The 12,362-nt window shown below is 37.0% G+C and overlaps 1 protein-coding gene across 1 annotated transcript in view; it reads right to left on the minus strand.

Annotated features, from left to right (window-relative positions):
• Nucleotides 1-914: 914 nt before the first annotated feature.
• Nucleotides 915-12,362, minus strand: part of eps15 (epidermal growth factor receptor pathway substrate 15) — a 29,631-nt gene continuing 18,183 nt past the window's right edge. The window contains exons 14-25 of the mRNA XM_079898152.1: nt 11,928-12,089; nt 11,335-11,532; nt 10,019-10,402; nt 9,820-9,912; nt 9,517-9,619; nt 8,553-8,597; nt 8,143-8,462; nt 7,642-7,714; nt 6,551-6,621; nt 6,298-6,427; nt 5,995-6,179; nt 915-2,749 (exon numbers count right to left, since the gene is read on the minus strand). Of these exons, the coding sequence (XP_079754278.1) occupies nt 2,609-2,749; nt 5,995-6,179; nt 6,298-6,427; nt 6,551-6,621; nt 7,642-7,714; nt 8,143-8,462; nt 8,553-8,597; nt 9,517-9,619; nt 9,820-9,912; nt 10,019-10,402; nt 11,335-11,532; nt 11,928-12,089 (1,905 nt within the window). The 3' untranslated portion in view covers nt 915-2,608. The remainder of the gene's footprint in view (nt 2,750-5,994; nt 6,180-6,297; nt 6,428-6,550; nt 6,622-7,641; nt 7,715-8,142; nt 8,463-8,552; nt 8,598-9,516; nt 9,620-9,819; nt 9,913-10,018; nt 10,403-11,334; nt 11,533-11,927; nt 12,090-12,362) is intronic.

Consider the following 12,362-nt stretch of genomic DNA (forward strand, 5'->3'; position numbering starts at 1 on the left):
TTAATGATAGTTAAACTATCCCACCTTTATACCTAGCTGCAATATACCCTTAAAAGCGGACAAAAACAAAAAAATGGAGACATTTACCATTTAGTTTATCTCTTCTGAAAAAAAAACTGAGCAAAAATATTGATGTCTTAATCCACACTGTATCCCATAAAAACCACCAACCACCATGTATATGGGACTTTTCTTGTAAACAGACAATTACAACACACTGATAATAGAAGTAAAAGAAGAATGATCATTTACTTTTAATAGTTTAATATTTATTTTGTTTTAATTACATGTTATTTAACATATTTAAACAACTGCCTCCAATAAAGGGGCTTTAAAAAATAAAATACAATTAGCCTGTTCTTAAAAGGCAGACAGTGGCCAACATATAAGTGGTTTTCTTTTAGAGGCACACAAAGCTTATACATACATACATACATACATACATGATCAACAACAGAGAGCATAAGATAGCTTTTATTAATACGATAAAAGATAAGCAGCCATAAACAGAAGGACAAACATCTGTTTGAAATGAGTCAATGAGTGTGAACGTATTTTTAATGCTGTATTTCTTTCTAAACAGACAGTAGGCCTAATGCTCCAAATCTTCATAAATTGCATGTAGTGTTGGCCAGAAGAAAGCCAGGTAAGACACAAAGCTTTCTATTCCCTTCTATTTTTTTTTTTTTTTTTTACCTCTGCCACATATTTCTGTGCCCAAAACCAAGCTAGATTCCTGAACCAAACATGTTAAATGTCAAAGGGCAATACTGGGGGGAAAAAATCTGAAAAAGCATTAAAAAAGAAGCACATTCTTCCATTTCAGATGCTTTCATAAAGTCTGTGTGAGTGGACGTCTTCACAAAGCACATCTATTGTAGTCACTGAAGACTATGAAGCCCATGAGACTGAACCTTGAGAGCAGGTTCTCATCTTTCAAGGCAGAGTGTGCTGAAAAATCTCAGTGGGTCCACCTTCTGGTGAAACTACATTCATACAACTGAAATGGTTATGACATCTTGCAAATATATTAATAATTGCATTGAAACTATGTTTCAATTCACTGCCTGTAAGGACAATTTGTGCATATGAATACCAACTGGGCACTATTGATCCCTAGAGAGTGTTAAAAGTGTCTTTTAAACTGTGGCAGTGACTGAATGTTGTGCGAGATGAATAAACATGATCGTTCTTATATCCTAATTGACACTGGAAACGTCGCATTGGAGTATTAAGGGTGCTTTTGAGAAGAATAATGCTATGAAACTATTAACAAGATCATATTATTGTCTTGATTCTCACTCCGAGGTAAGGCTGAACAGGTAGGCACTAGAAAAGATAACACAGCCTGATTTAACATGGCTCGATTTTTATATACATTTAAATGTACTCGTAAAATTAGCTTTATGGAACTCTGATAAGATTTGCTTCACTTTTTGTGCCACAATACATTTTAAATCATCTTTGATCATATTTCTTAAGCATTTGTCATTAGGAATAAGACAGAAGGGACATTTTTATGAAGCAAACTTCCTATAGTCTACATTGCTTTTTTGTTGTTGATAAAATAGAATATGTATTAGGATATGAATGCACTGTGGTACAAGATTACTGGCAAACAATTCACAAATATGTACATTTTATTATTTATAACAGCTATTTATAAATTTGCAATGTCAAATAACGACTCTTAGTAGTTTGTCAAGATTTTGATTCTTCAAAAAGACAGAGTCAGAGTAAAGTATAAATGCTGTACTGTAAGATTATAAAGATAAAACGGCGGTTGCACGGTTGTTCTTTTCTAGATTTCATCAGTGTTCTCTTTTAGTAGGGTAGAAATTCAGTTCCAGTAGTGGTTTACGGAAGCTGATAACGTCACCAAGCAACTCAGCCTCTTTTACAACTGAAATCCACATATCAGGTCGCAGTTATGAGGTTTTATGGCTTGTGGGATATGTTCCTGAGAGTGGACAGACAAGCCCACAATAAAAAACATCTCGTGTCCAAGAACTATTGCTGAAACTTTGAAATGAAGCGAATGAAGCTGCCCAGTTCGGCCGCTTGTAAACTTTGAATGAATGTGGTAATATTGCCCAAAAAAAGAATGCAAATGAATCTCGATACACTCCACGTCACAGAATTAAATAAATTCACTGCATTGGTGACCTTATAGTCATTCGAAAATGAACTTCAAATAGTTGGGGATAGATTTGTTCAGAAACACTTGTTCAATTATATTGAACTGGACATCAGATCTTAAAAAGAAAAAAAGTTTTTTAGTACATGCGCTATTGATTAAGTCATAGTCACATGGATTTTAAAGCGGTAGATTACTGGAGGTCACTTGATTTGAGGTTATTTAAAATCAAAGGGGAGTCACGCCAGAGCTTTCAAGCCATATAGGCTGCAATGAGTCTGTTACCTTTTCCTCCATCTTGACTTGGCCTTCATACATTATCCAGCCAAACGGACACCGGGAGAACTCAGTGGACATTCAGAAGGAGCTGGAATCCTAGATGATTATCAAGTGGCTGGATGTGGAGGTGGAAGGATTCTGCTAATTCTGCTCCTTTCCTCCTTGGTAATGTGGCATTGCATCCAGCTTGGGTCAGGACAGCTCGGATTTGCTGAGGGCTATCGCCAGCTCCAGATCCTCCTGCTCCTGCTGGGTCAGACGAGCCACACGCTCCCTCTCTTCTCTCTCACTCTCCCGCTTCACCCACTCTATCATGTCCTCCTCCGTGGGGTACTGCTCCACACACACATACACACACACCATAACCCCATCAGACACCCTGTCAATTTTATCAGACTAAACTAACAAACAATCTAAAGAAGTGGGGTCATGCAAGGATTACAGATAGTGTAAACAATGTGCTTTTTAAATGTAACAACTTTAAATGTTCAAAGAGTGGAGTTAAAGGCACAGTATGTAAGTTACGCCACTAGAGGTAACTTATTCAAAACAATAAAGGCGTAGCTTGATGGCGCCGTGAATGAGTGTGAAATCATGGGAGGTGTCGTCTTCACCTCCACAGCCGATGGAAAGCAATCGCGTTCATGGGTGAGCTCATGTATTAAAGTTTTATTAACGTTACTGTGGTATGAAGCAGGGCAGGACCGAGAGCTGTTTTAATTATGCTTAAATGCCGCAGTTGGCCGCTGCTGCTCCTTTCATTTGTTGTTTATGCATATTTTACGATTAAAGTTCCGTTTAACGTTCACCTCCTTGTTCCCTGAACTTGAACTTTGTTACAGTTACGTTTGATCACCTAAATTCACATTTTATTTAATTTGAATGAAACAGTCGCAAGTGCTGAATTACTACCCATACAGGCCACTTTATTTGAATAATTAAAATTGTGGGGTAACACAGCACTGTTTTACTTGGTGTCTTGGATTTGAGTGTGTTGAGAGTTATGTTAATGTTACTCTGTGCGTTCGCTCGGTGGCTGGTATCAGCACACTGCAGTAAGCTAGATTGGTATTAGAATATCATGTTAATAAAAGCTGAATGACTTGTGTTGCTAAATGGCATGCAATTCATTTTTAAATATATTGTATGGTGGAGAAACTGCTGTATTACTGTTACTACAAAAAAGCTCTTTCTGATTATGCTGTTAGCCACTTCACAAAATGGTGTTGTCTGATTTACTTTCTGGGCACAAACATATTATTCACGGACGCGGTAAATCAAGAAAACAAGAGATTCAAACAATGAGGCTAACTGTGTTGAACTATATAGCAATGATTAGTTTTCTGTCTATAAAGGTATCCAAGCAGTTGCCCACCTGTCTACTAAAACAAATAATATATAAAAGCGTCTTTGGTGACAAGGGTAACGCAGATACGACGTCATTGACAGGCGACGCGACGACACAGGATGTTTCACTGGTTAAAAAAGGTGCATTTCTCTGGATTTAAGCATTGCTGGAAACATTTGGGATAATGTAAGTACACAAGTCAACAAAATATATTACATTGTTTTAGTGGTTTTTGGATATTTTAATCCAAAAATTTTACATATTGTGCCTTTAAAGACTAGTAAATTTGAGTTAATGCTGCAACATTCAAAAGTCTGTTAAAAATTACATAAAACAGTTTTATGTAACTATACAAATGATATATCTTTCCTTTAATCTACTTAAAGGAATAGTTCACCCAAACAATGAAAAGTCTGTCATTATTTACTCAGCATATGGTCATTAAGGACAGCTGGGGGAACACATCTATTTGATTTTAATTTAATATAATTATTTATAATAATCTTTTCTCTTTTTTCCTCCAAAAATGTTTACTATCGGGTGAACTATTCCTTTAGGTGTTGTTTGGTCAATGTCAACACCAACCATCTAGAACTGCACATTCACAAATCCAAAGACTCACTAAATGTACAGTGTCTTAAATATCAGAAGGATTACAGAGCAAAAAAATACTTAATATGGAATCATTAGGGGAGAAAAAAAAAAAAAACAGTGGTAATGTGGTACAGCTACTGACACAGGAGGATGGGAGATATGAAAAGTGTGCCATGATGCAATCCATAAAGCCTCTCAGCTAACATCGGCTCACAAGCCAGCTGACACATGAGACTTCATATAAAAATGTAATGTGTTACTAAAGGGCTCTTTATTTTTGCATCTGCTATTATCACTGATTAAATAAGGTTTAAAAAAACAGATCACTCACAAAATGCAAATATAGTCACCAAGGTTTCAACAAACTCACAAAATTCGAAAATGTTGTGTTCTTCAGATTAAAACCTTATGGGTTTGAAATGGTACAAAAGTGAGTATATAATGACTAATGAATAATAAACTTTACTTTTTTAGCTAACCGTTTATATACTAAACTACAAGTTTTTTGACATACATTTTGGGTGAGTTTTCTCTTAAACAAGTCTGATGTACTCATGTGTGAAAGCCTGGATTGCTCATATAGCCCATCATGCAGAACATGCACGTATTTCCCCACAGATGTGGACAACCATGGATGGAGAGATGAAATCACAACTATTAGCTGGTAAGCATATCAACACAGAGAACACCATAACATAACAACGCAACTAATCTCAAGATGTCTCTCTTGATGTCTCTTCATTTGTAATGAGTTGTTTTAAAATATCAGAGAAATGCCATCATAAAGCTTAATTTAATGCATCATCTGATAAGGAAAGCTCACATTGGGAAAATCTGAGAAGACAAACTCTTTAATTTTTAATTTAAAAAAAATTAAACAGAAAGGAGCCAACAAATACTGTCGGCATCCTAGCTGATTATTTTATTTAGCATATTGTCTGTACATAAACAAAACAGACTGTATCTCTTCTAAAAAAAAAAAAGAAAAAAAAAAGATGGTGCAGAGAATCGTGGGATGTAGATGGAACCAGGAAGTGTTCAACCAATGAATGAGAAGGAACAGCCCGATAAGACAGGTAGACAGTGATTAGTTTGTGCAATGCAAGGTAAGGCAAGGCAAATCAGTGAACCAAGATATGGCAGGGCAATGAACGTGCAAGATGGAATCAAGCCTCAACCAATGGTGGAGAACATGACAAAAGAACACAAGGGGTAAATTGAAAACAGCCAAGAGCAAGCAGCCCCGCCTCTCCATCCACAGCCAGTGAGAACTTACGCATGATGTTAGGAATATTGTGATGTCATAAATACGTAGATTTCAACATTTAAATACATTCATTTTGTAAATTAGTTAGGATTTTTAATAGAAGCATAAGCCTGGATTCAGTTTGACTATTAGAGTAGATAAATAAAGCCCATCTATATTTACAAAAAACATTACATAAAAATGACAAGGCTTTGTGGCTTTTCAAAAACAGATGGTAAAGCAGAGTCATCGAAATACTGGATTATGAGCATTTCTTTCCAGGAAAACCAAATGAAAAGGGCTGTGAGGGGTCGAGAGGTCAAGGCTGCTGCATGGCGGAGGTGAAATGTCAGGGTTCACTACTGGGGATCAGGACGGGGAGGAGCTCACTTTATCAAAGCTGGCGAATCGGTTGGGGTCACATGGGGCTTGGTGGGGCGAGGAAGGGGCGAAGGGGTCTGGTACCGAGTCTTTAGCGGGAAGGGAGGAGAACTCTCCAGAACCCTGCGCCTTGAACAGACCACGCCTCTGAAATGACTCAGACGACTCCGATCTGTGGATGTTGGACCGCTTACCTTTAAGGACGCACACACAGAGACAACACAGCACTCAGAAACGGGCGACAGAGTTGGCATAAGAGAAAATGGTCTGAGGTTCATTCTGATGAAACACACAGAACAGGAACCAGCTCACCTGGGGGTGGAGGTGGAGGCCTGGTTGGTGTTCCGGTTTTGGGCGGTAATGCGGGAGGTACATCTGACTGAGTGTCCTCCGTAAATAAATTCTTGTTTGTGCTTGAGTCAAATGGATCGCTGCCATTAGACTGAAAGGCAAGAGGGAACTACATCAGCTGCAACCCATATTCAACTTGATTTAAATCATGCGGGTGAACTGATTGATAATAAAGCTGAAATACTGGGCTTCTGTTTAAGAAAACAATCCTTACCTTTGCTAAACTGCTAAAGTCTGCAAAACCTTCTCCAAAAGTCTCATTGCCAAATACTGCAGCAAAGGGATCTGAAACAAGTCAAAACATATAAAATAGATATTTTTGATACTTTTTGATAGGATGTACATGATGTATATCATTTGGATATACATTGGGTACAGTACATCAGTTTTTTTTAAAGAAAGCTCTCTCAAATAATGGTTAAAACTATATAGTGAACCCTGAGAGCTGGCACATTACTATAATATTTAAAGGTTAAAATTAATAACAGAACCCAAACTATTAAATTTAACTGTTATTTATTTTTTACACATAACAAATCAACATTCAAATAAATAGTTGTATGCAAACATTAAAATTGCACATTAGGCAGTTTTTATATCAACTTTCTAATGACATTATTATGTTTCTACTCGAAATATAAACATTTAAATGATGGCTGTCAAAAAAATTGCTTCCATGACATTTATTCAAACATAAATTTAAATAATGAAGACACCGCTAACAGGCTAAATAAAAATATATAATCAATGTATATATGTAATATAGTGCATTTATATTCATCAAAATGCTCCTCTTAAGAGCTATTCTATCTCTAGAGCTTTCCTGAGGTAAACGTTATATGACATTGTTTACAAGCTGTTTTTATTGACTGTGTTTTTTTTGTGGTTGAAATATCGATTAAGCGATTACATGAGAAATGATAGTTTTTCGGTTTCTTTCAACATACCTTCTGATGTACCATGTTTATTTTGAGCTATACCTGTAACTTACAGTATAGGCAAAGAGGCTACAGCGATCTGGCATGCCACATTAAAGAGCTCAAAACGACATTTGTTGTCTGAATTTGACAAAATTTGTTTAAGCTGAGACTGTTTCATATCAAAATTAATGAAGCACAAAATGTATTTTGTTATTGTATGGCAGGCGTGCTACAAATGTTTAGTGAAATTTTGTTCGTGCATTAACAGAAAACAGACTAAAAAAGATCAATCTTGGGATTTAAGAATTGATATCTGTTTATCAACATGAAGATTAAAATCATGAAAACAATAGCCAACCCAGCCCTGTAGTAAAGCTTGATTTACCTGGGTCTGAGTTAGAGACCACCGTAGTTCCTCCTGGCGCAAAGGGATCATTGGCTGCTGCTGGTCCATCTCTCTGAAAGGAAAAAGAGCAAGAAAACAAAGTTTAACATCAAATTAAGTCAGTTCTTCAACTCATGCTAATAGCTTACTTTAGGGTTTGTACCACCAAAAATTAGGTATAAAATCATTAAAAAAAAAATCATAGTAACTGAACACATTGTAAGGCCAATTCACATTGCACCAACAGACACACTGAAACCAACGCGGACAATCACCAGATTACAGTATGTCACTTCTCAGACATTCCATGACCTGACAAACGTTAATTAACCATTTTCAATCGGCGAAAAGAAGTGCCGACCAACGCTGACAGGCGCTGACAGAGGACACTGATTTGACAAAACCCGACAAACTGTCTTTTGCTGCTATTGGTCAGCATTGGTGCAGGGTGAATTGGTCTTTAATGAGATTTTAAAGAGAGTTTAGCTTTACAGTACTCACTACAGGAATATCTGATCCTCCAAACGGATCGTGTCCTGTGCCAGTCGAGCTGAAGGGATCAGAGTCTGCCAGGGCATCCATTTTGGAACCGAACAGATCTGAGTCTTGGATGTTACCACTACCAGAAGCAAATGGGTCCGGAGTGACTGCATTGGTGGTCCTGGATGTGAACGGATCAGGCTCTTTTTGGCCTGTTTTAGAGCTGAATGGGTCAGATGAGCTGAAAGGATCTCCTGATGGGAAACCAGCTGAAGACTGCTTGAAGAAGTTGTCTGCCGCAAATGGGTCTGTGCCTTTAAAAGGGTCCCCGCCGAAAGGATCTGGATAACAACATAACATTTTATGAGTCAAATTGGACTTGTGAATTGATATTTTGCAAACACACTCTAAAATGGTAAGAAAGTACTCACCAGAAACGTCAACTTTTGAGAAAGGGTCTTCAGGGAATGGATCACCTGCAAAAAGGAGTTTTATATAGGTTTACTAATTAATTGGTTAACTGATGCTTTTATTCAAATCTATAGCTGCACAATTAATCGCAATAAAACTGAAATTGTGAAGGCTTAGTGTGATTAAAAATCAGAGAGAAGAGTGGTACTGTGTTCTTTAACATGTGAGCAGCTCATGATCTGGTGTCTTCAGTGTGTTGGAGCTGCGGCTGTTTGTAATAAATGCCGCTCCACATGAACTCATCTCTGTATGTGCTCAGAGTTTAGGTCGCTTATAACGTGCATTTGGGAACGCAATATGTGCCAAGCATCTTGCCAAACTTGTAATGAGTAGCACTGGCGAAAAGGTACTGCCAAAAGGGCTCACTAGGTTTCCACCAACATAAAAGCTGGAAAGTTTGATGGATTTAAATAAAGAAATTAAGACAGCCATGAATATTAGGGTTGTAATTTTAAATTTGTACTGTAAAATAATAATTTTATGATATAATTTTTCATTTCAAAGTGAAATTACAATAGTAGTATTTCTTTAACACATTTAATATTAACTATTTTTTATTTAATATATTTAAAAATATATATTTCTATAATAATAATACTTATTTACTCATATTATTTAATATCTATTTTATACATTTTTTATTCATATTTTATTTGTAAGAGTTGAAATAGTTGGTATTATTAACTATTATTATTGTTAATAATAACATATTTGGATATATAATAATTTTATATATATAAACATTTTCGGGCCAAATTGTCCAGCCCTATCAACAAACAAACATACAAAGCATTGCATTTTAAAACACAAATCACAATTTTTGTAAAGATAAAAACAACAAACAAAAACAAATCATGCAGCCCTAGGATAATCCCTGTTTTTATTGAATTTTTTTGATGATTTTACTTTGTGTGCACATCTTACCGTCAGTAAAAGGGTCAGACTCGAAAAAGTCAATCCCAGGACCACTGGGCGGCACTGTAACTGGCTGGGCAACTTCCTTCTTCTCTGGCTCCACAGTCTCTGCCTATACATCACAAATCCATTAGAATAAACTTTTATTTGAATTTATTTATTATTACAGTGAAATCATAAAGATGCATATTCACAATTACAAAAAACATGTTCTGTTCTAAATGTTAACGAAGGATTAATTAATATCAATTAATATAAAAATAATAAGTAATGGAAATGGTCAACAATTATGATATGTCATAATCATTCAACCTTTGGGGGGCTGGAGGCAGGCTGCTCATCTGCCTTTTCCTTCTCTTCTTCTTTCTCTACCTCGGGCTCTGGGTTAGCTTGCGTTGTGCTTTCCTGAAACCAGAGTGGCATAAAAAGAAAGACATGCATGAAAACCTATTTGTAAATGTAATGTGAAAGTGACATTATAAAAAAGCAATAACAGGAAGTGGTTTCTGACCGTGTTCACTTGAGGCCAGGCCACAGCAGTGGCTATGGCTGTGGAGAGCCCACTGCTATAAAGGTCACAGCTATAGAAGTCAGGTTGAGGCTCTTGCTCCTCTGGGCTGGTGGACGGCTCCTCTGCCTCGGACCCGAGCTGCTCCTCCACGACTCTGAGCTCCAGCGGCTCATCAAAGGACGACTGCTCCTCTTCTTGCTGGACTTTGTCCTCTTTGGGTTTCTCTGGCAGCTGTGCTGTAGGTTGAGGCCACAGTAGTTGCTCCGGCTGCTCAAGAGAGGCCACTGCTCCATTAACAAGCACTGGCTCCTCTAGGATTTTCCAGGTAAGCCGTGCAGTCACTTCTCTTTCCTCCGTTTTAAGCTCGGCCAATCGCTCCTGCTCCTACAGTAAACATCAACAGTGTGTGAATAAGAGATAATAAATGGAAATAAAGAACAAAATAAAAAGACCAAACTTTACAAAATATGTAAACAAAAGAGAGTGAAAGAGCAGAAAATGTTTAGCGAGAGAAAGCAGAAAACTTTCAGCTGAAAAAAAAATGGATGATGCTCACGATTTCTTCTTTTAAAAATGTCACTGCATTTGCAATGAAAAAAACATAAATGCTTATAAAACAGATACTTCCAGTTCTAAAACATGCTTGAATGAGCCATGTTTGAAGCCACAGCAAAAATTGTTTAATAAAAATAACAAAATAAAATTATTTATTAACATATAAGTCTTAGTCAGAATTATTGGCATCCTTGATAATTATGAACAAAGAAACCTATGAAAATAAATCTGCATTGTTAATCCTTTTGACCTTTTATAAAAAAAAAAAAAAAAAAAAATCTAGCCTTTCATTGAAGTAAAATGACTGAAAATGAGGAGGAAATCTCCTTATGAAATGTTTTTCTCTAATACACATTGTCCACAATTAATAGCACCCTTTTACTCAATACATTTTGTAACTTCCTTTTTCCAAGATAACAGCTCTGAGACTTCTCCTATAATGCCTGATGAGTTTGGAGAACACCTGCTAAAAAAATTATAAATATAATGGGAAATATACTTCAGAGATATTTTTCTCATGAGAATTTCTAAGGGTACCAATAATTGCGGTCAACGTGTATTAGAATTTTTTTGTTCTAATAATTCTAGTGTACTATAAAAAAAGATTTCCCTGCACATTTGTTAGTTTTACTTTAATGAAAGGTTAGATTGTGTTTTTTTAATGAAAGATCAAAAGGATAAACAATGCAGATTTAAGTTCAGAACCAGTAAATGCAGATATAAGTAAAGGTAACAAAGAAACAGATAAAAAGCTAACTAACCTGAGCAATCTGTGTGTGGGATTCTTTAACAGCATCCTCTAGGGGGCAGAGCTGAGCACGGGCAGATTGAACTTTATCTCCCAGCTGACGAGTCTCCTCCTGCAGATGGAGCAGTTCTTCTCGGGCCCTGGTCAACTCCTCCTCATAGTCACCGATTCTCTGCTCCTGCTCGGAGTGCTCCGTCTGCAATGACTGGATCTGGACATACACACACACACACACACAGGACAGAGGACAGAGAGCAGAAGAAAAGATCTGAGATCAGTTTACTTGAGGCTCTTAAATGAACTGCATTGAGAATGCATCTATATCCATTTAAATGTAATTGAGTAAGGTGTGACTTCTGCTGGACTGTCTCTCCATCTCTCTTCCTTTCCCCGGTCACATACATTACAAACATATGAAAACATCATGCAAAATAGCGAGTGAGATTAGGATTAGTGTGCGCAAGATCCATTCAAAATAGTATTCAAAGATGCCCAGATGATGTAATATTTTTAGTGGATTTTTGAAATGTGCATAAGCGCATACTTTTTGGGCTGATATTACCCACAATACACACATTTTATGCACAGGCTTTATTTCTCTCATACCAGTTGGCTCTCCTGGCTGCATTGTTGCTGTATGAGTCTGAGCTGGTCCTCTAGAGATCGTTTCTGCTCATCCAGCCTCTCCAGCTTCTCCTGCACTTCCTGTCGCTCCGCCTGCAGGTGGCTCAGTTCCTCCGACCCCTTCTGAACCTCCTCCTGCAGGTCCTGACAGAAAGAGAGAGAGGTCTTTATTGGTCTAATAATAAAAAGCTAATCAACACTAACACCAGGGCAAAGAGCTCATGCAGCTCTTAAAGATAAAGCACTAGGGCGCAAGAAGATACAGAGATAGTGTGTAAACCAATTATATCTCACCAGCCAGAAAAGCCACAGTAAACAGAAAGCAACATTGTGTTAGCAAAAGTAACACAATAGCTTCACTCTTATCACAGAAACGAAAAAGAACATTATACAAAAAAACGAATTCAATTCTGATCC

The sequence above is a fragment of the Squalius cephalus genome, assembly GCF_949319135.1.
Source record: "Squalius cephalus genome assembly, chromosome: 16".
In the NCBI taxonomy this organism is placed as follows: domain Eukaryota; kingdom Metazoa; phylum Chordata; class Actinopteri; order Cypriniformes; family Leuciscidae; genus Squalius; species Squalius cephalus.